The 22,142-nt window shown below is 43.3% G+C and overlaps 3 protein-coding genes, 1 long non-coding RNA gene and 1 pseudogene across 9 annotated transcripts; 3 read left to right on the plus strand and 2 right to left on the minus strand.

The window, feature by feature from the left end:
* Positions 1-752: 752 nt before the first annotated feature.
* LOC125542305 (pentatricopeptide repeat-containing protein At1g63070, mitochondrial-like) lies at positions 753-5,900 on the minus strand. Of its 5 annotated transcripts, XM_048705280.1 has the most exons (6): positions 5,730-5,900; positions 2,682-5,253; positions 2,455-2,528; positions 1,978-2,127; positions 1,437-1,886; positions 753-1,109 (listed from the first exon to the last, which is right to left on the minus strand). In XM_048705280.1, the coding sequence occupies exon 2, from the start codon at positions 5,083-5,085 to the stop codon at positions 2,899-2,901; it is 2,187 nt and encodes a 728-aa protein (XP_048561237.1). In that variant the 5' UTR covers positions 5,086-5,253; positions 5,730-5,900; the 3' UTR covers positions 753-1,109; positions 1,437-1,886; positions 1,978-2,127; positions 2,455-2,528; positions 2,682-2,898. The 5 variants fall into 5 exon arrangements, with proteins under 5 accessions (XP_048561237.1, XP_048561238.1, XP_048561235.1 ...); XM_048705281.1 differs by having other exon boundaries at positions 1,437-2,127; positions 2,455-2,523; XM_048705278.1 differs by having other exon boundaries at positions 1,437-2,127.
* Positions 5,901-8,017: 2,117 nt separating this feature from the next.
* Positions 8,018-15,004, plus strand: LOC125542309. Its single transcript, XR_007297855.1, has 2 exons — positions 8,018-8,382; positions 14,395-15,004. It is a non-coding gene; the product is annotated as an uncharacterized LOC125542309 (long non-coding RNA).
* Positions 8,425-11,694, minus strand: LOC125542308 (rust resistance kinase Lr10-like). Its single transcript, XM_048705286.1, has 4 exons — positions 11,420-11,694; positions 10,494-11,129; positions 10,130-10,153; positions 8,425-9,997 (listed from the first exon to the last, which is right to left on the minus strand). The coding sequence occupies exons 1-4, from the start codon at positions 11,568-11,570 to the stop codon at positions 8,919-8,921; spliced, it is 1,890 nt and encodes a 629-aa protein (XP_048561243.1). The 5' UTR covers positions 11,571-11,694; the 3' UTR covers positions 8,425-8,918.
* Positions 11,739-14,141, plus strand: LOC125542306 (annotated as a pseudogene).
* Positions 15,005-19,055: 4,051 nt separating the features above from the next.
* Positions 19,056-20,984, plus strand: LOC125547541. 2 transcript variants are annotated; one of them, XM_048711367.1, is made up of 3 exons: positions 19,056-19,129; positions 19,224-19,277; positions 19,806-20,984. In XM_048711367.1, the coding sequence occupies exons 2-3, from the start codon at positions 19,275-19,277 to the stop codon at positions 20,979-20,981; spliced, it is 1,179 nt and encodes a 392-aa protein (XP_048567324.1). In that variant the 5' UTR covers positions 19,056-19,129; positions 19,224-19,274; the 3' UTR covers positions 20,982-20,984. The 2 variants fall into 2 exon arrangements, with proteins under 2 accessions (XP_048567324.1, XP_048567326.1); XM_048711369.1 differs by having other exon boundaries at positions 19,056-19,119.
* The last annotated feature ends 1,158 nt before the right edge of the window (positions 20,985-22,142 follow it).

Here is a 22,142-nt window from a genome sequence, read left to right on the forward strand (position 1 = left end):
CGTTTTTGCTCGCTTTAAGCGATACATAGCATCACGTGTGAAAAGGCCGCCCAATAGCACACAGGGGGCGTGTGGTGGGCCAGCCAATCTCAGCTTCAGGTTTCTCTGGAGCATTCCCAAATTTCTGCGTGCGTCTTTTTTTCTTTTGGTTTTTCTAATTTCAGTCTTTTTTTGTTGGTTTTCAAAAAACACAAGTCTTCTTTATTTAAGAAAAATTACCATTTCATAAAAAAGTTGGAAACTTAAAATTTTTGAGAAAAATTATGGAAAGACATGAACATGCTAGAACTTCTGTGAACAATTTTTATAAAATTTGTGAACATTGTTTAGAAATTTATAAACATTTCTCGAAAACATGATTTTTTTTTTGAAATTTTGGACCAAAAATAAAATTGTGAACTTAAAAAATGTATATTAATAAATAAAGGGAAAAACGAAAGAACATTCTAGAAGGTTCCCAAAACCATTAAAAAGAACAATCAGAATCAGAATCCCTGGTAAGCTAGCTGCATGTGAGTCCATGAGGGACGATGATTGATTGGCTTCATAGCCTTTCATGAGCTGCTTGTCCATTGGATGGCTTTTGATTTATGGCGTTCACTTTTTTACCCCGCTGATAATTAGCCGCCAACGGCACTCGCAATATCTCAGTGGAATCATATTCGTGCCATCGGGCAATTGCTGATGTTGTAATGAACGCCTCAAAACACATTTCGTAATAAAGCAAAGTGAAATAGGCAAGCAAACATTGCTACCGAAACCGCAAGCAAAAAGTTGCATGAGCAGTTAACAGGCCATGTTTTATTTTTGTACAAAATGCCAATTGAATGAAAGAGCGATGCCCGCCAGGGAAAGACACTGGACATTTGAAGAACACTAGGTCTACCCGTAGTCTCTACGAACTGTACTATCTCCACTCCACCCATACTGTAGTTGTCAAAATGAAGATTACGAAAATCCGAGTATATCAATAAAGAAACGATAAAGAGATTCAGATAATTTGCTTATTCAAAGAAATGGCCACTGATTATTGCTAGCTTGGTTGGACCTCGGGTTTGTCTAGTTGAGTACCAATTTGATATGCGAACAGTATCACCATTTCTCCATACCTGCAAGGAGGAGGAGCATGTCAAATGGTAGCAATGCACATAAATGTTATGAACAAGCCAGGAAAGGTTGGCACTCTGGAAATTTGAGAAGGGGCAGAAGCACACAAATATATTCGGTTGCCATCAATAAATCTTCCACACCTTTGTGTAAGCACCTCATGAGCACAAAACAGATATGATTATATATTCCAGTCGTTCCAGAAATTACTCAATTGACTCTAATCACAGTAATCATATTTACATACATAGACAAAACAAGTACTGACTACATCCATGTTACAAGGAGGATTAAGCAAAGAAGGGAAATGGAGAGAAGTTAGGACTCACCTCCTGAGGGGAAGAGAAGGAGCAGCGTCGACAGCAGCACCTATAATGCAGGAGGCGGAAGCTGCGGATAAAAAGGAGAATGCCCCTGTCTCCACCCGGCTGCTTCCCTGGTCGTTGAGGGTGCTAGGAAACAGTGGCGTGACAAGTGGCAACCACGGTCCTCGCTGGGCGAGAGACAAGCAGGTTGCATGGGTGGGGAGGAAAAATGTTTGTATGTGTTGGTGTGGGCATGGCTTCCTTGGTATGGCAGCAGGATGAAGCTTCCTTGCTGCTCTGCTCTTCCTCTTCTCCTCGTGAGCGATCCGACATGGATAGCCCCAGCTAACGCACCTTCTCTCCTGGTCACTTGCATTATTCAATCCATCCACGGGCTGAAGCATTTCATCAGAAGGGTGGTATCTGAAGCTTGATCAACAGTTATTTGCACCACCAAATGTTTCTTTAGATGCACTGAAAGAAGTTCCATTGTTGATTATGTACAAGTTAGTGTACACCTAAACAGTGCAGATGATGCTAAATGGAGACAGATAAACAGCAAGACCTGTCTCGGCATCTTCACATTCTGAAACATGCACACTAACTGAACTTTCAGCATCCGCAGTCAAAAAGCTACATGACTGAAAGTCTGCTGACCCAAAAAGCTTGTTTCACGCGACAGAAGCTTTTGTTTGCTACCCTGATATCATTTCACCTGAAACATGAGAGAAGGAAATTGATTATTTATAACATCAGACTAATCTAGTAATAAAGGCACCACAAAAAGGTAAAGCAGAAAGCTATTCCCCTATAAGAAAAATGTTGGGACTTTTCGGCAGCAGAATGTACTTCTAAACAATCATTAGAATTTATGTGAAGTTCATAACAGAATGATCAGCACAATAAAGTCCAGGGCAGCTTACATCCTGCATATTTTTAAAACAAAAGCAGAGCAAAACTAAGAATAACATCTAACGATACAAATCAGATTTAGGTTGTCGTATTTTTACAATATCTAGCATGCGATAAATTGATGCCCTACCTCTTCATCTAACTTGAGGAGTATCTTCCAACAGTACAAAAAATAGCTTTGGTTTTTCCAGCTGAACACCTAGCCTTGAACAGAAAATTGTCAAAATCAATCATAAACTTGTTGCCTAGCAGAAAAAGAGGCCCTAATAAGATAAATCCAACTCAAAATGTGCATTTTTATATGCAGTTGGCAGTCCTAATATCTTACTTGATTATTTGCATGAGCCAATATCTAACCTGTAATTATCTATCACACCATACAGGTATTGAATAGGATGACATCATCAAAGTGAAAACTTTGACCAGTTTCTTTCCCTCACTTGTTCAGATGATGGCAGTGGCGGAAGCAAAGGGAACAGATGGAACTAATACTTGATGCAACAATACCATGAGCTCATCACCTTATGGAATCATTCTGTTGACCAAGTTACCGTAGCTCTGTGATAACCTATGACTATGATACATCCTTATCTTCCTGAGAATCACCAAAATCATCCCCATCATTACCAAGGCCCAATATACAGCTCAGCTTGGCATCCGGCGTAATGCCTGCCTGCAGCATACTGTTGTACATCGCCATAGCTTTTTTCTCATCTCCAATTTTGAAGTATCCAATTATGAGGTCTGTATAAGTTACTACAGTAGGTGTAAGCCCCTTGTTTATCATTTCTTCCATAAACAACTGTGCGCCATCCATCGCAAGCACTTTACTGAAGCCACCAATTAAACAAGTGTAGACAAAAGAATCTGCTGACAAACCCTCTGTTTCCATCTCTCTAAAGATTTCCAGAGCGGCCTTCATGTTTGAGCGCTTACAATAGCATGCAATCAGAGACGTATACAGAATTCTGTCTGGTGTCAGCCCCTCCCCAATCATATGCTTAAGCAATGTCATAGCTTCAGGAAGTTTATCATCATGGCACAGACCATTTATGAGGCTGGTATATGTAAAGATATTAGGCTTTGTCCCCTCATCGACCATTTTATAATACAACCTGAAAGCCTCCTGCAGATCCAAAGCCTTCACAAAACCATCGATAATAATACTGTAAAGCACAGTATCAGGAACATAGCCCCTTTTTATCATGTCTGCGAAAATACCCCACACGTCATTAGGTTTATTGACCTTGCACAGGCCATTGATGATAACTCTGTATGTACAGAGGTTGGGGACAACCCCAAACTGGCGTACTTTATCCAGGAACAGGAAGGCCTCACCAATCAGCCCTTCGTTGCTGAAGCCATGAACAAGAATTGTGCAGGTCACGATGTTGGGGCATATCCCATCACTGACCATGAGCTCAAACACCTCCAATGCTTCTTTCAGTTGCCTATGCCTACAGTACGCATATATCAGACTACTGTAATTGTAAGCATCTGGAACAAAATTATGACGAACCATGTCATTCCAAAGGTCGTAACAAATCTCTAGATCTAGATGTTGACAACAACCATGAAGAACGATGCTGTAAACTATGTGGTCATGCTTGAATCCTTGATCTTTCAGCCTCTTAGAAAGCTCAAACGCCAATTCAACCCTTCCAGCTCTGCAAAGACCATGCAAAAGCGAACTATAACTCACCAGATTAGGACTGATCCCATTCCTTGCCATCTCAACGAGCATGTAATAGCCTGTCAAAACATCCCCTTGTTTGCATAAGCCATCAACTAATATGCTGTAGCTGTGAACATCTGGGACAAACCCACACTTCTTCATCCCATCAAACACTTCTATGGCCTTGTGAACCTGATTATCATGGCAGAAACCATGAATAACTGCATTAAAACAATAGCTGTTGCAAGGGTAGCCTCTCTGACACAGCATTTGAAGGAAGTTCCATGCAGATTTCACCTGTTTGGCACGGCAAAGCCCATAGAGGTAAGTGCCATAGGTTGCAGCATTTGGCCTCACACCTTCCGTTTCCATTTCAGAAAGAAGCTCTAGAGCTTCCTCCAGGCATAACTTGGCTCCATGTGTATACATACTCATCAGAACTGAATAAGAGTAGATATTTGGTGAAGGACCAGAACTCTTCATATCATCAAACAAACTCCTTGCATACATGATCTGGTTCCCCTCAACTAAGCGCTTCAGCAAGAAGTTGCATACCTGCAAGTCAACTCCAACCTTCTTGGCCTCGACATAAGTGAGGAGAGCATCCTCAAACATCGACAGCTCTACAAAAACCCGGATGATTGTGGCATAAACCTGTACCAACGTCATCGACCCACCCAAATTGCTAGCCAACAAGGACGCCAACTCAAACAACTCCGGCCCGGCATTCCCAAAGTGGTCGACGACGCTCTGAATCAGGCACCGGACCTCCCTAATCCTCCGTGGCAAGAAGGACTGCATAAGCAACGCAAACAGACCGATCGACCGGGGTAGCCCATACACCCTGACACACTCCCTGAAGCTGATCTTCCTGGCATCATCCCAGCTCGATGTCCGGATTGCTCGTGTGATCACAGGATGAAAATACTGGCGTCTATCCTCATTGCCAACAGAGCGCTGACTGGGTTCCTCCTCATCATCATCCAAGCTCTTGGCGCAACAGGCCAGAGAAGAGAGGCGTGGATCCAGGGGTCGATGTCTGTTCAAAAGGGCTCGACGCAGACACCCCGGCACTGCACGGCGCATAGACGAGGGACGCAAACCCCCTCCTCCTCCTTACACTGACCACGCCATTCGAGTAAGGGTGAATCCACGCAGGAATCACACCTCATGGACCAGGCTTCCTTAATCAGCTTATTGAGAGGACAGCCCAAGAATGAACAGCGCGAGCTTGCGAATTAGCATCAGAATTTCCTGCAAGAAACGATAAAGAAAACAGTCATTGCTGCAGCTGTCATCCTGAATCTCAAGCCTCATTTGGGGCAACGAATCGAAGCACCCACCAAGCACCATAACAAGAACGAAAATGGTGGGTGATTCGCAGAGTGCGGAGAGGGTGTCCCTGGTCAGGTACAGCCAGTGGCAAGCGAGAACAAGCACTCTAGTGTTTAGAACACTGCCGGCACGGGGGCGTGGTAGAGGGCAGCTCCACGCCCCAAAGACAAACAGCTAACGGGCTGCAGCTCACGACTAATGACGGGGGCGTAGCATAAGCAAAGCAGAAAGATTGGCATGTAATATGAGCTCCATTGATAGCAACACAGCCAAGGAGAAAGATAAATTTGGGAGCGGATTGGAGAGCTTGAGCAGGTCAGAGAGAGAGAGAGAGAGAGAGAGAGAGAGAGAGAGAGAGAGAGAGAGAGAGAGAGAGAGAGAGAGAGAGCACGTACGGGTCAGCAGCCGGCGGTGGAGCCGCGACGCTGCGGGGGACGCGGGGAGCCGGCCGGCGTCGGAGGTGGAGGTTGCGCCGGCGTCGAAGAGGGGTGGGGAGGGCGCCGCCAGGACAGAGGAGGGGGGAGGGAGAGCGAGCGAGACAGAGCTGCTTTTCCTTTCCTGGGAGGGGCCGGGCCGGGCCGCCGGATATCCATGGCCCAATGTAAGTAGTGATTTTCTTGTTCCCCTCGAAAAAAAAAGCACTCTAGTGATTTTCTTGTTCCCCCCTTAATAAAAAGTAGTGATTTTTTTGTCTGAGCGCACACAAAATCGCCAGGGCATGAGCTTTACCATGACATCTTTAACACTAATCAACGACCATAGCCCTTAACCCTAAACACGAAATCGCCACGGCCATGGCTTTAACCCTAGCTAAGCACCAGATCACCACGGCCACGGCTTTAACCCTGCGCATGAAATAGCCACGGCATGAGCTCACCTTGTCGCGTCTGGAGCCGAGGGGGAGCTCGTCGTCGTCGTCGTCGTCGCCTCCTTCACCGGTGTCGAAACCCTAGAAACATGATGAACGTGACTAGACGAGAATTCCCACGTGTCCTTGAGAACGCTTTGCTTTATATAAAAGAACTTTCCGGCTTGTCATTTGTTGTAAAAAGGATTGAGCCACCTTGCTGCACTTTGTTACTATTGCTACTTGTTACTCGTAACGACTTTACGAATTACCTTGCAGAGAATACCTTGCTGGAAACCGCTTATCATTTCCTTCTGCTCCTAATGGGTCCGACACTTTTACTTACCAAAAATACTATGATTGATCCTTTATACTTGTGGATCTTCATCAAACCCCATGACCCTTTTTATCCCACACCATATGGAATTTGATCAATAAAACTTGATTAATAACCCCTGAAAAACTAAAACGGGCGCATGAAGCCCTAAATAGGGATCACCCCCGTTAAGTGCTCCCAGAACACCTGCTGTGTAGGGGAGAGGGGATTTGTCTTGCTCATCACGAGACGAAAGAACCCCTCGCCTCTGACGCCACCTAAACAAGCCTTCCCATCACGGGAGAGGGTTGGCTCCTAGCACACTTTTCGATTTTTTTTTGTTTTATTACTATTATTTATATTTTTTGAATGGAAATATATTTTACTTTAATCTTAAAAACGTTCATTTATCATTTAAAAATATTCACGCAGTGTAAAATATGTTCACACTGCTAAAAATATGTTCTTAGCATTCGAAAAGAATGCTCACGGACTTCGACAAAAGTGTTTGTGATGTTAAAAAAAGTTTGTACGATGTAAAAAGTATGTTTTCATAATTTCAAAAATATCATCCGTGCCATTCAAAAAAATGTACATGGCATTTCAAAAAAATGTTCACGTGTCTCAAAAATATGTACTCAACATTTATAAAAATGTTTATAAAATCTAAAAAAATTTTCATGTAGTATAAACAAATGTTGAATACCATTCAAAAAATGTATGTGACATTTTAAAGAAATATTCAATCATTTCAAAAGAATGGTTCTAACATTTCAAAATTTTAATACAATATGAAAAGGCTTTTTTTATCATTTATGAATAGTAGTTTCAACTGCTTAAAATGCCATCGCTCAGTAGGCGCATGCTAAAAAATGCCACTAGACACCATTACTGCCAACTCAAAGCCCGTTTACTATGGTACATGGCCAACATCCTCATGGACCAACATGACAACTCATCTTACTACCGTAAAGTGTGAGTCCCACTCGATCCCCACAATTTTCTTAGTTTCCTCTAAATTATTCGCTTGCTTGCTTGCTGACAAGTGGGGCCAACCTTATCATTATGAGATAGAGAGAGCTGACATATGGGTATTTCGGTCATATAACATGATCAATGGATTTGACCTGGCATTAGTGATGTCTGATGGTGTTTTAGCAAACATCTAACGAATGATGAAATTTCAAGGTGCACTTTTTAGCAAGCATCTCATGAAACAATACAATTTTTATGCGGTTGTAACTTCTAATGGCAAACTGGATAGTGAGACACAACTAGTGGCCTAAATGATAAAATCTCTATAAAAAAGTTCACATAGTTAAAGTAATGTTTCATGTCATTAAAACAATGTCCAATGTGTATTTGAAAAATGTTTGACATGTAGTACTGATATTTGAGAAAACGTATAGGATATATTTGAAAATGTTCCATGCGTACCAAGAAAATGTTCCACTGTGTACTATATGTACGACGTGTACTAAAACATTAGACATGTGTTAAAAATAAAAATAAACAAAGAAAAAAACTGAAGAAATGCTGAAAAACTTAAAAAAAAGATAAAAAAAACAATAAAGAAAGACAGAGAAAAAAACTTGAGGCCTACTTGGATCTACACCCGTCCCCTTCCGCCCCACATTTCACAGAAGAATAAAAAAAGAGCTGCTTTACTCCCGTCCCCTGCCGCCGCCGGCCGGCTGCCCCACCACACTCCCCGACGGAGCTCCGGCGGGGGAGTCGGCGCTCTAGACCGCCCCCCGCCCCCCGCCCCGGACACCCTCGCGCTCCCATGGCGCCAACCGCTCTGCCGTGCCTGAGCATTTTCTTTTCCCGCAGACGCCACCGCTGCCGTCCCCGTCTCCGGTAGCTCGCCGCCGCACCGAGAAAGGTGAACCTCTTCCTTCCCCTGTCTCTTGAGTGCATTACCATTCCGTAACACAATCAAAGGTGTATTGCCTACTTAATTACCTTGGCCTGAGTGGGATTCCTTCCGAGCACATGGATATGGATTGCTCGCTGGTACAGATCCGGCAACGAGGAGGCGAGGACTAATTCAGTGAGGCAACTTTTTACCATGGCTTGTACACCAGTTTGCAGTCTGTTGTGGAATCTGATGCCATGCCCTGGCAATACACTACATGGTGACAGTAGCAAATTAGCTAACTGTAAGTCGAGCGGCAATTTCTGAAACACACAAATGCCACCACAAGGTGACTGATGACGGCTTTCCGTCAGGTGTGCCGACCACCACATTGCAGACAATTGTGATGTTTCACATGACGGGATGCCGTACAGTTTACCATTAGACTGCTTATCGAGCTGAAAACCAAGTGTCATACACAATACAATAGGCATTTATTACTGCAGCAAATTAAGTCTCAGTGTCCAAAAGAAATACATTCAGAGTCGCAGTGAAACAAATCTCTAGATTTGCGGCATGGGGTGGCCTGGAGACGAAACAAATGGCTTGGGGGGCATCGTTAGACTCTGCAAGGTTCCTGTCAGCATGTTCAGCACTTTCGGCATGGACGGGCGATTTTTTGGGTTCCACTGAATGCACCAGAGTGCCACAATGGCCAGCTTTCTTGCTGTATCCTTCTCTTCTTGCGTCATGTCCCTTGATGATTCCAGTTCTTGCTCCGTGCTTATTTTCTCATATATCCATTCTGGGATGTAAACCTCGTTTTGGTTCTCAATCCATGGATCTGAGTTCCTTCTTCCGCTAACCATTTCCAGCACCAGCATGCCAAAGCTATAGACATCGGACTTGCTGGATATTCTCCCAAAGTTTCGAGAATACGGTTCTGGTGCAATGTAACCCATTGTTCCTCTAGCTGCAGTCAGTGTGACGATGCTATGGTCCCTTGTACACAGCTTCGCAAGCCCAAAATCAGAAATCTCTGGACTAAATCTGTAATCTAGCAAGATGTTGTGAGGCTTGATGTCAAAATGGAGGATCCGCTGATTGCACCCTTGATGCAGGTATTCTATTCCCCGTGCAATGCCTGATGCTATCTCCAGCATCTTGTTAGGTGCTAATAGCTCTTGACAAATATCTGATTCATGTGCAAATATATACTTCTCGAGTGATCCGTTAGGCATGAATTCATAGATAAGAGCACGCCTTGTTCCATCTGAGCAGAATCCCAAGAGACGGACCACATTAGTATGGTGGATTCTACCAATGGTTGCAACTTCATTCATGAACTCTTCCCCGTCACTCTTTGAGTTCTCCAGCATCTTTACTGCCACAGGTACTCCATTTGCCAGCTGACCTTTGTATACGCTTCCAAATCCACCCTGACCCAGTCTATCTTTGAATCGCCTTGTTACTTTTTTAACTTCAGAGAATGTGTACCTTGTTGGTTTTGATGTGCCATATGCCTGGAGAAACATTTCGATTTTCAAACGCACCTCTTCATCGACCTTTGATTTTAGGGACCGATAGAGTGCTGTGGCTGCCGTCAACAAGAGAACCACAAATGTGGCTACCGATGATGTTGCTGAAAAACAAGAATGCAGGCAAACAGTGAGTTATACTTGGACTAAAACAATCTTGCTTTCATGTCTTTCCTCTTATATATGGGTAAGATGCAAGAATAAGAGTAATATACAACAAAATGTATGCATAATACCTGCAATGACTTGCACACGTGAACCTGCATGTAGGAAATAAGCGATTTAGATTTTTTGTGCAAAATAATACTCATGCCTGAACAAAGTGATACTTTTCTAGTAAGAATTTAACTATAAAATTGGGTTACTTTTAATGTTGTATATGCTATCTGTATGGGGGAGTATCAGAACCATGCGAGTGTGAAATATTTACTGGACTCAGATATGCTGGTAAACAGAGACATATTTGCATATATAGCAAAGGTTGGATAAAAAGAAGTGGTCTTTATTTCGATCATTTAGGTACTCTTGTCAAAAATATTTAAGGCATGCAATTTATTCAGAACAAATCCTTCGATGCTTAAGAATTACTAGAAACAATACCTTGGCGCTTGCAGAATGCTTGCCTGCGTTGTGAGCTGAATCCGCAGGAATGCCCGTTTCGCTCGCAGTCTAGACAAATGTCAGTTATGTTAGGAACTGACCAAGTCAAGGTTGTCTCACCAAATGCAATGACCCTTCTGGCTCTTTCAGTGAATAACACATCATTGACATCATAATCCCACGGCGTTGAAATACCATTTGAAACCACTTTGCAGTCTAAGGGAAGAATATACATTGGTTCACTACCGTCCATCAAATATATGAACTGGCTTGTGTTGCTCAGGCAAGAGATTGGGCCAACAATACTGTCCCCCATACCTGGTGTCGTACCGGCCTTCTCTGTTGGTATCAACTCTCTTGAATAGCGTACCAGGATTGCAGTTTCACCCCCGTAACTGTCAGGTATGTAGACACTAGTTGATAGATTGGTGGCAGAGATCTTCTGAAGCGGGCACCTAGTCCATGATTCTTCAAGCGGGATGACATTCAGGCCACCAAATCTGTAGTCAATTGCAGTGACCTTGCATAGTCCAAGGATTGGGTGAAGTAGGATGGTATCTGCTTCCATTGAGCATGCTAGCTCCAAGCCAGGTGCTCCACAGGATGGGGAGCTGGTTGCTGGCAAATTTGACAAATCTGACCTATAGACGAAATCAAATCACAGAATGAACTGTCCGTCAAACTATTTCACGCAGCTGACCCGTGGCGCCTAGCTCTCAGGCGCTGCACACTGTTTTAGTAATTTTCGGGTATGACGCTGGCCGTGTAGCGCCTATCTGTGAGGCGTTGCACAGTGTAGTGTGGCGCCGTCGTGGCGGGCGCTACACAAAAGGGTCAGGTGTGTGAAATAGTTTCACGGGCAGTTCATTCCGTGATTTGATTTCGTCTATAGGTCAGATTTGTCAAATTTGCCCTGGTTGCTGGGCGGAATGGAAATCGGATCTCTATTGTGCCTTCTTCGCTGCACCTGGATGGTGCGCAGTTATGGAAGAAATCTTCATCACCACTTGCTGTGGCTCTGTTGATTCCATAGTTAAGAACAGAGAACAACAGAGCTACAACCAAAGCTTCAAACATTTGTGTGAAAAATGAAGATGAGGAGGAAATGAGATGAAGCTATGCCTACAAAAACTGTGCTTCTTTTGTAATGTTGAAATCATAAAGAAAAGAAATATCTTCCTGGATGTTGCCTTTGACAAGTCAAAGACTATCTTCCTGTACACTGGTCAAGGCTTGACTATTCTTCCTCTTGTGTCTCCATCAATCCATATGCACCAGAAAATCCGTATATCATCATTCTGAGACCATATTAGCCTTCTTCTTAACTCTAGTACCAGCTTCTATGCCTGATCCTGCATCTGTAAAGCTCTCATGACGAACTCCGTTGCATTTCCACGTTCTGTTATACTCCAAGCATTAGCAATCTCCTCCACAGTTTCAGTTTTTCTAACAAAGACTGGAGCGGAAGATACTCTGGGGCAAGCAGTTTGCCCCTCTTTCTCCTGTGGGCATCTCCAAGACATCCACCATCCTTTTCGATTACGAGGGGATCCACCTGGTTGTGGTGTTCAAGAATACGAGCTTGTTTGTAGCGATGACCAGGCTATAATTCAAGTCAATACAGGAAGGTACTTCATCACCAACATCTCCTACCCCGACTCTGTTTTCTGGGTTGTTGATGCCAGTTTGGATAATAGCAGCTGCCCTATTCCTGAGAGGAATCAACATCCTTATATCTATGGATTGAGATCAGATTACATGTTCCTGTTATATATGCGTACGGTTAAATGGGCTGCCTTTGTCAGTTGTTCGCGGATGATGAAAGATAATCTTATTTATAAGCCTGTCGCTTGCCCGGAGTACGAACAATTCTTTTGTTTATGTGTTGAGTACCATGCAATCTTATCAGGTTCAGAATGTTGAGCCTTCATGTGGATACTTGGCCATGACTCCTTTGGGAAGCTGGCGTCCGGGGCCAAATGATTATTATGCAAGTTATGATTATGAAGATATTGTAAAATTTATGAGGGATGGGTTTGCTCTTAGATTTCCTTTCCCAGCTCCAGAATGGACATATTCTTGGATCCTCAAGACATGCCTGGAAAATTCAAGGAGGTGAGTCTCTATCCTCTCTGGTTGCATTTTTCACCTCAAATGGGTTTGTCTTACCAAAAAACTGTTTATGCAGCGACTTCCACGAACAGATGTCTAGTTCAAGCATCCAAAATAAGATTTCTGTGATTTTTGCCATCGACGTGCGTTTCTTGGGATGTGTAGAAAACAACTCCTTGTCTAAATACACTAAATTATATTGGGCTGTGTTAGTCATAGTATCTGCTATAAGTATCATGAAGCTCATTATCGGTATGACAGAATCATCCAATCCTTATTATTACAGCTCCATAACTTTATACATGTAACTCATGTCTGTAATCTTGTTTATGCAGTGTTTGCAGTACTATCCAGGTTAGTCTTTGCACCGTTGTCTGTATTGATCTTCCTTGGCTACAAGTACTGGAAAACAAAGGTAGTAATTGACGCAGTTGAGAAGTTCCTCCAGATGCAACTAGCCCTTGGCCCAACAAGGTTCGCTTACACAGACATCACTGCGATCACTAGCCACTTCAAAGACAAGCTGGGCCAAGGAGGCTATGGGTCCGTGTACAAAGGTTTGCTTCCCGGTGACGTCCATGTTGCATCAAAATGTTGGTCAGTTCCATGTCCAATGGAGAAGAATTCATCAGTGAGGTGTCCAGCATCGGAAGCATTCACCATGTCAACGTAGTGCGTCTGGTGGGTTTCTGCTCGGAGGAAATGAGGAGGGCTCTTGTCTATGAGTACATGCCCCATGGATCTCTTGAGAAGTACATCTTCTCGCCTGAGAAGAGTTTCTCCTGGGACAAGCTCAATCAGATTGCTCTGGGCATTGCCAGAGGGATCGACTACCTGCACCGAGGGTGCGATATGCAGATATTACACTTCGACATCAAGCCGCACAACATCCTGTTAGACAGTGATTTCACCCCAAAAATTGCTGACTTTGGGCTGGCGAAACTGTACCCCAGGGACAACAGCTTTTTGCCAGTGAGTGCTGCCCGGGGAACAGTTGGTTACATAGCTCCTGAGATGGTGTCCCGTAGCTTTGGTGCCATATCGTCCAAGTCTGACGTCTATAGCTTCGGGATGTTGTTGCTAGAGATGGCCGGAGGACGGAGGAACGTGGACCCACATATCGTCCAAGTCTGACGTCTATAGCTTTGGTGCATCCAGATGAAGCCAGACGATCGACCGGCCATGAGCGAGGTGCTAGACATGCTCGAAGCTGGCATCGATGGCCTGGAGATGCCTCCTGAGCCCTTCTTCTGCGGGGACGAGTATGCTCCTGCTGCAGATTCTTCAGTATTATCAGAGTTAAGTACATTATCGGAGTGAAATACCTATACATCGTAGTTTTGGACCAAATTTTATCCTCTAGGCAGCTCAGGTGCGCTCAGCGAGTCAATATTTGTGTGCAATGTGAAGAAGATACTCTTTTTCTTAATACGAAGAGGAGACATCGAAAATGATGATGCAAATTGTAAATGTGAACCTGGAGAGAACTGCTTTCTGTAAAATAATCCCATTGGCGCTGTTGTTACTGTTACTGTACAACATTGATCCCATTCAGTTGAATATTTGAATGGCAGTGCATTGTGCGGTGCTGTAGTATTTGTTTACCAAAGTGTATTCTTTTATGGGTGTAATTGCACAAAATTTGCATGGATTTGTGGGTTTCATATCCTGCGAACGGATATGAAACGTTTTGCTGCAGGAGCAATCATCATTCCTGCAACACATGTAAGTGCAAAACTTTCATCATTTCACAACAGAAGTTAACTGACACTCCATGGATTGTACACAGGTAGAAGGAGCTGTATCATCAAGAAGAAGAACCAAAGGAGAGGTGGAAATTCTTCTTATAACCCAAATCTGCTGCAATTTGGAGGTCACAAACCCAAATCTCTTTTTGTTATATTAAGTTACACACCCACACAACCTGTAGCGTCGCCCATAGGCTTCTCTCTTCTCTCCTGCGACGCAAGGTTGATTTTCCTCTCAAACATTTACACAGAAGGATTACAACATGTTAATTAGGAAGTTCAGGAACTCTGTTTCAAACAAAAGTTGTGCTGTGCTGTTTGTTGCTGGTTCAGAAAAGATCATAAACTGCCCTGTTTGTCATCGTCGGTGGCGGTTCGCTCTGGTGAGCAGCAAGACGAGCATCACGAGAAGGGAGCAGGGTACGAGTGAGGAAGGAGCAGCAGTATCTTTGCTGCCGCTGCTGCTGCTGTTTCGCTTTCGTCCGTCTCAAGTGTCACAGAACTGGTCGCGTGCAGTACGCCATGGCCGGGCTACCCTTTGCCCGGCAGGATACGGTGGCCCGGCAAAGTGGAGGCCTGGTGAGGGTCCCTGCTGGGTGCAGATACGGCAGGGGAATGGACGCCGTGTCGACCTCCCATCGACTTCTGACCTGCAAAGTTGAGATCATCATCGAAACATTCAGGAAGAAGAACACACAGCTACTCTCGCACAGTGCTAGCTACATAACATGGTAAGCAAGTCCAGAAAATGATGTTCCACGGAAGTTCAGAAACCGGGCTTGAGCTTGCTACTCCAAGTTTTGAAATGGGCTACTCCATCATGGTTATTGAAGCAGAAACAAAGCATGTCACCTCCATCCTTGAACTCTGAAGTGTCAAGTGAACCTCTACCGAATCCTGTACACATGGCACCACAAACTAGTTACGAACCTATCTGCCTTTCTTTTCTGAATTTAGCTGTGATCTGGTCTAACATCATATAAGGCGCATTTTATTTTTATGTAGCTCAAATCCTGACCGTCGACACTGCTGGTCGTGGCAATGGTGGGCGCATACGTGGCAATGGCAGAAACAACCTCAAGTGCCAAGTTTGCTCCAAATTCAGGCATGACGCGCTACAATGCCGCAACCGCTTTAATCATGTGCTCCAGCCCGAGGATCATCATACTTGAGCGTTCCGTCGACGCCGCACCACTGGTTTGTACACTATGGACATGAACTGGTACACATGATTAAAGTGGTTGCGGCACTATGTCTGAATGAATCGGGATCAAACATTGGGCTTGAGGTTGGTTCTGTCATTGCCGCGACCGCGGTATCTTGCCTCTGTTACTAACTCAAATACAATGTTTGCTGTGCGATACCCCATAGGGATTTGCCTTGTATTTATAAAACTTGATCGCTAAGGTACAACCAATCAATCTCTACAAATAATGTCTTATCTAGGGATCCTGATTGATACAAATCACAACAATATATCTTAGGTTTAACTCAATCGATTCGATTAGGACCACGCTCATTAAAAGTATTCTCCACGTGATTTTTTAGTAATGCTAGTCTATAATAGATTTTCTACTAACCCGTTACTTACCACATCTCAAGTCAACTGACCCTGCCACTGGGCTGCAAACCAATATTCTTTGTAAATATTATAGGGTTAATTTTTTTCTCAGACCTCACGTTTATGGCAACAAGTAGCATGGCATTTTGATGTCATGTATTTTTTTTTATTTTCAATAATTTTGGTTGTACATATTGTGTTTTTGCAGAGGCTGTGTACTTGCTATAAAAATAATCTTGATATAAATATATCATCGTTTATCAAAAGAGCAACCGCTTATTATAATTATTGCAATGCACGTGTGTATGGCATAAATGGAAAATGTTGGTTTGATCAGTAATTTTCTTGAGGTGGTGGCAATTTGTTTGTGTATCGCAGAAGGAAATCAGATTCATTTGCTCAGTTGTCTTTCCTAAAAAGGTGCCCATCGTTTACTCAACTCACTACCATGGATTCCATAAAAAAATCATCACCATGCATTTCCGATAGCTCGAGTTATTACTATAATTATGTTTGCTTTAGGGGAAAAACACGAGTAAAAATTACACACAACACCATACATAGATGCCACCATGCATGGATCATTGATCATTTACGAGTATTGTATATGTGGAAAGAATATAAGCGAGCTTAGTAGCAGCCATTGCGCACGCGCATCTACATTCATGCACGAGGCTAGTTTGTTGATGGTCGCGGTAGCCTGCTGCAAGGTCTAGTGGTCCGGCACCGCGACAAGTGCTGGTTGAAAGGGTCGAGATTGGGAGGGGGGTTGAAAATGGAGAACTACAAATTTTAATTTGTTGATTATTAGCAAGTTTGGGCAATATAAAGGTGTGTTTAAACAATTGTAATGAGATAAATAATCTGTATGGTGCTAGCAAAGTTAAGTGACCAAAGTAAACCACAAGTAATGAGTTAGGGCTAGAGATAACCAAAAAGCACCCGAGACGATGATGTATCCCGGTGTTCACTTCTTTGGAGGGAAACTAGTCACTGTTGGAGGGGTGGTGTTACCATGAAGGCACACCAACACCATGAAAGCTCATCCTCTTCGCATTGAGATATCACCAAGAAGTTGATTCCCAACCACTGGTGGTATACCTTGAGGCGGCCTCCAAACCTTCACAAACGACAGAAAAAAAAATCACAAATCGGTTTCTCACTGAGGACTCCTACCACCTAGGAGTCTCCATCCTCCAAGAGTAACAAGATCCATCAAAGAAACAAGGGGGAATCAACTTCTGCTTTGGTGGGAGTATAGATCGGGCACTTGTGTTTCAGTCCCCCAAAATCAACAAGTTTGAGTGAAAGGGGAGGAAGATCTCCAAAAAAGTTGAGTTACAATCAATGAAGGGACGATGGAGTCGTCTCCTTCACAGGAAGAAGGGACTATTTTTAGCTAGCCCCCAATCGAACCGTTACCACATATTTCTGCATGCTCCGGAAGATTCGTGCCCTGAAAGTTTCGGGGAGCGTAGATAGTTAGCTTCCTTACTAGAGGTGGGACGCCGCAATGAGCGGCGCTACAGCCAGAGGAGAGCTAGATGCCAGTGGTTGAGGAAGAAGGACCGAGGCGAGCGGTAAGTATAGTCTATGAAACTTTTCTTTAGCTTGTGCATGCAAGGGAGTCCAGGTCGCACGCGGACATGCTCAATACAGTTTGCACGGTTACACGATGTCCGCACTATTCCCCAAGGAAATATATATAGAATGTATATTTGATATTTTGTGCTTTATGATTCATGGTTGCTCGTCTTTTATTCAATGCCCAAAGCTAGGCGTCTTTCAACCAACCAGTTGCCTCCCCACCCGCCCAATCTCATTTAAGTGTGTGATCTCGACCGTCTAATCCTTGCAATGTATAATCCCTGACACAACATTGTTCTGTACATATTCAACATTATCACAACATTTTTCTTCATGGTGCATAAAAGATGGGCACATTTTAAACCCCCATATAGCGAAATAATAATAATAATAATAATAATAATAATAATAATAATAATAATAATAATAATAATGATGATGATGATGATAATAATAATAATAATAAAGGCGTGCATTGCAACAAATCCCCATTCCTTGCAACAAAACCGTTTTGAAATGTGTACAAAGGCGGCATGGGGTTGTCCGCTGGGCTGGCTCCGCCCCTGAGTGGATCACCTTTAGATTCATTTTGCCTAGAGCTTCAAAATTGCCATTACATGGTAGTTTCGGCAATTACGGTCATAAGACCGGAACAATGCATTAGGTTCGGTGGATCACTGTTATCTCATATTGTCTTCGCTCCTCATAGATATCATCACCTGTCACCTGGAGGTCACAGATTCACTAAACAATATGTGTTACATCTGTAGGTCTTTGGATCATGTTGTCTGGGCCCTAAAATTGAACAGCGCGCATTACATGCACCATAGATAAACAACTTACTGAACAATCATAACTTGATAATCATGAATGACAACATATAGAATAGGCGCATATTAATGTCATCAATCCCTACATTTCCCACGCCTATGGGGAATTACTCATGCATGAGAGGGTTATAAACAAGCATCGGAGAGATAAAACCAAAGGAAACCATACCAATAATATTGCGAAGATGACTACAAATAGAGTTGCAAACCCTAATCTTACAACTCCAAATTCCCCTCCCAATGCGAGCACCCTGCCAAGTTTAGGACATGAGTCCGGGTGGGCTGGTTCCACCACAAGGAACTAACCATCTGAGCTATGCTTAGTTCGCACTGCTGGCCAAAAGTTCCTTTTCCTTCCACACGCCTTGGCCGCTTTTTATCTAAGGCAGAACAATCAATCTCCACACGTCCAAATCTCTGAATTCAAAACAAAATGAGGAACCTGGTCTTCTCCACTTAGTGCAATTAGAACCTGTACATTATTCCTACTTGGGTACCGATAGTGAAATAAAGTTTTAGTTATCACAGATGTTTCTGTACTATTTTATGAACATTAATTGTCAAATAAAGATTCCGCGTGATTTGAGACTGTTCTGGACCTACAATACTGCTACTGGTGCCAATTATTGACTCGGTCAAGTCGTCGGCTCCGTCGCTGGTCCCTCGTTGCAGTATCCTTTCCGCGTGATTTGCTATCCATCTAGCTAGTTTAAGGGTTCCAAACCTGCAACTGGCAAGCGCATGCTAGCTCAGCAGTTCCACGGTTCCACCCTTAGAGAAGAGCAGGGGTAAGCTCAGGTATTTGCAACCTCTTCTGGTTTCTCTCTTTTCTACCAATTCCTTAATTTCCTAGTTCGAGGAAATTAATGAAACGAACGTGATCTGTTTGTAGGAACTTCTCACCAAGCTCATCGGACACCTTCCGTTCGGACACGGTTTCGAGATGGTACGTACGCATGCCTCTCTATCCCTTGAACACAAATAGTAGAATTTTCTGTTTAATCTGTTTCACTGAGAACTGAAAGTAGTAGCGACCAAAATCAGGAACACTAATACAGAAACATGCAACCCAGCAGCCAAGGCACTTTGTACACTTATTATACCATCTCTTACTATATAATAAGATGCCAATACCAAAACTAAATAAGTAGATCCCCCATATATCCATGTCTTAGTACGTCTACCTTGAACAGGCAGGGTGCAACCTCCTCATTTAGACAAAAATGATATTGGAATTTAGATTTTGCCTCTCTTTTTTTCAAAATTTGTGGAAGTATAAATATATTCTTTAACTTTTCATTTTTCTTACACAATATTTTTATGCTTTTTAATGTATTTCATTATTTGATTGATAATCAAAGTTTTTTTTTTGCCATTTTTCTGATTTTCAATAGATTTTGTCACTCTAAGCACATTTTTACTTTTTCTTATTACTCGGCCATGACATCATGTTATGATTTTAATTTTGATTTAGGCTGAACTGCTAAACCGTTCCCGTGGCTTGGCAGAAGGAGTGGTGGTTATGATATGCCCGGTGCTTCTCGCACTGGCACTCAACTTAGTTGACCTCAATGGCGACGTGTACGGACATGGTGTCCCTATACCGTTGATCACCATGGCAGGCTTTACTTTGATAACTGGCATCTGCCCCTTGCTCGCGTGCTGCTTCTTTGAGCGATTCCTCGGCCTGGGCGTAAGTCCTATCCCCGTAACCACGAGTCTGGCAACCCTTTCGTCTTGTTGCCTCGTCGTCCTCGCCTGCTTGATTGCACAGTTCATTGTCTCCAAATCCATTTTTGTCACTGTTGGAGTCATCTGTGGAATCTTGGTCTTGGTTCGGACCGTCTGCTACTACGTGCACGACACACGGAATGACGTTGGTCGGGAATACACAACGGACATGCACAGCGTACTGGATGAATCACATGAGTTCTTGACCAGTGTCACTGGAATTCTTTTTCTGGGGTTCGAAGGTCTGGCCCTCAATGGTCACGGTCAGACGGGTCGCAAGGGCGAGGAATTAGTGGGCTACATCAGTTTCATCGTCTGCACTTTTGGAGTGTGCTTAATGTTCCTCGAGATGACCCCACCTCCATGTTTTGCGGTACATAGGCATGGTAGCCAAGAAGAAAGAAGTGAGGGAGAGCAACAAATTGTGTGTCTGACTCTCGTCCTAGACTGCATCATGGCGGTTGGTATCTTTGTACTATTGTTGGTCGTCATGCTTAAGCTCACACCGCTTGAGTTTGCCTTGTGGGTCTTGCTACCTCCGGCTGTAAGCTTCGGTCAACTTCCGGTCCTGGTTGCATTGAAGGGAAACACACAAGATGAACAAGAATCAAGGCCGGCGTCGCTGGAACTGACAAAGGCCACCTTCACTGGATTCTTGGCCGTGTCAGTAACAGCCATAAGCAATGCTTCACCCAGCAAGTTGACCAGATTTTTTCTACTATTATCTTCCATGGCTATTGGGTTTGGTCTCTCATGGAGGCTCCTGACTCAGATTAACATAAGGAGTGGTCTCGCCGGTTGTGTTTCATCTGCACATGTTTCTTCCGCTGCCAAGCTTGCTTCCTTCTGCGCTCATTTATGCATTGTAATCGCTACAGTTCTATTCGTAGTAATGGCTGGTAAAGCAAGTGGGAAATGATCATATCTGTAAAGTAGTTGTGATTATAGTACTGCATAAGTAGGCTATCTTTGCACAACCTTTTGCACCTGCACAAGTATATATGTTGAGAGAAGTGTATAATAGGTCTTGAACTATTGACCAAGTGCCAAGTATGTCCTGAAACTATGAAAATGATCAATCCAGATTCTAGAAGTACATTAAGTGAATCAACACAAGTCTTAACAAGGCCAATGAGGCCCAAACCATAACACATGGCATGCCATGTAATTTGGTGCCAACAACTCCCGCCAAAGACATAAAAAATTATGGAAAAACGCTCCTACCATGCAACGAAGATGGGTGAAATTGGTTGGGCTTTAGTTTCTCGTGGGTACTATTTACAAAATATTTGTGGTCTATAGATATATGAAATGGCAATTATACGAGGTGATATGGAGTCAACGGTCATGTGTAATAATCAGGTCCTAATTGGCCTTGGTAGGTCTTGTTTTCTTTGAAGGTTAGGACAGTAGGAAAGGCTCCTACTGCTTATATATTACCACAATGTACAAGTTTTTGTTACATATGCACAGAGTGGGTGGTGGGGGGGGGGGGGGGGGGGGGGGAGGGAGGGAGAAAAACAATTACATAGCTAAGTTACAAGGTGGAGGCAACTTCCTTAGCAAGGATCCCTGTACAGCTACCCCTGGATCCTTACCACAATGTAAAAGTTTTGGTAGGTCTTGTTGTGACTCGTTTAATGTACTTTCTGGATCTAGATTGATTATTTTCATAGTTTAGGAGCTATTTGGCACTCTACTATAGTTTAAGTACCTACGATGCATTTTAATTGTATACTTATGTTATATAACAGATGTTGTACATCTTTAGGTAATTTGGTCCTTCTTTTAGGTAGGCGTACAATTAAGAGTGCATAGAGCAGCGTAATTTCCCTTCTTTTACTCACTTGCCTTAACAAAATATTCTGATTAGACACACTGACGCACTGGCTTAAGAGAATATCCAATAGCTAGCCTAAATTTGGCCACCTAAAATGGCTTTTAGGTACAGGAGAGAGAAGATTCAGGGAATATTTTTTTCGCTCTTCTCCAAGAGATTACCTAAAATTGCTTACCAATATTTTATCACCTAGCTTCTATATCTATTTTAATTGTGCAAATACACACTAAAAATCTCACC

This window comes from Triticum urartu, chromosome 3 (assembly GCF_003073215.2).
Source record: "Triticum urartu cultivar G1812 chromosome 3, Tu2.1, whole genome shotgun sequence".
In the NCBI taxonomy this organism is placed as follows: Eukaryota; Viridiplantae; Streptophyta; class Magnoliopsida; order Poales; family Poaceae; genus Triticum; species Triticum urartu.

Excerpts from the sequence above, each read along its gene's own strand:
- LOC125542305 (XM_048705279.1), bottom strand. The coding sequence starts at position 5,085 with ATGCGCCGTGCAGTGCCGGGGTGTCTGCGTCGAGCCCTTTTGAACAGA.
- LOC125542308 (XM_048705286.1), bottom strand. The coding sequence starts at position 11,570 with ATGTTTGAAGCTTTGGTTGTAGCTCTGTTGTTCTCTGTTCTTAACTAT. Across the intron at positions 10,154-10,493 it reads AGCATTCTGCAAGCGCCAAG|GTTCACGTGTGCAAGTCATT; the intron begins GTATTGTTTCTA and ends TCCTACATGCAG. Across the intron at positions 9,998-10,129 it reads ACGTGTGCAAGTCATTGCAG|CAACATCATCGGTAGCCACA; the intron begins GTATTATGCATA and ends CTTGTTTTTCAG.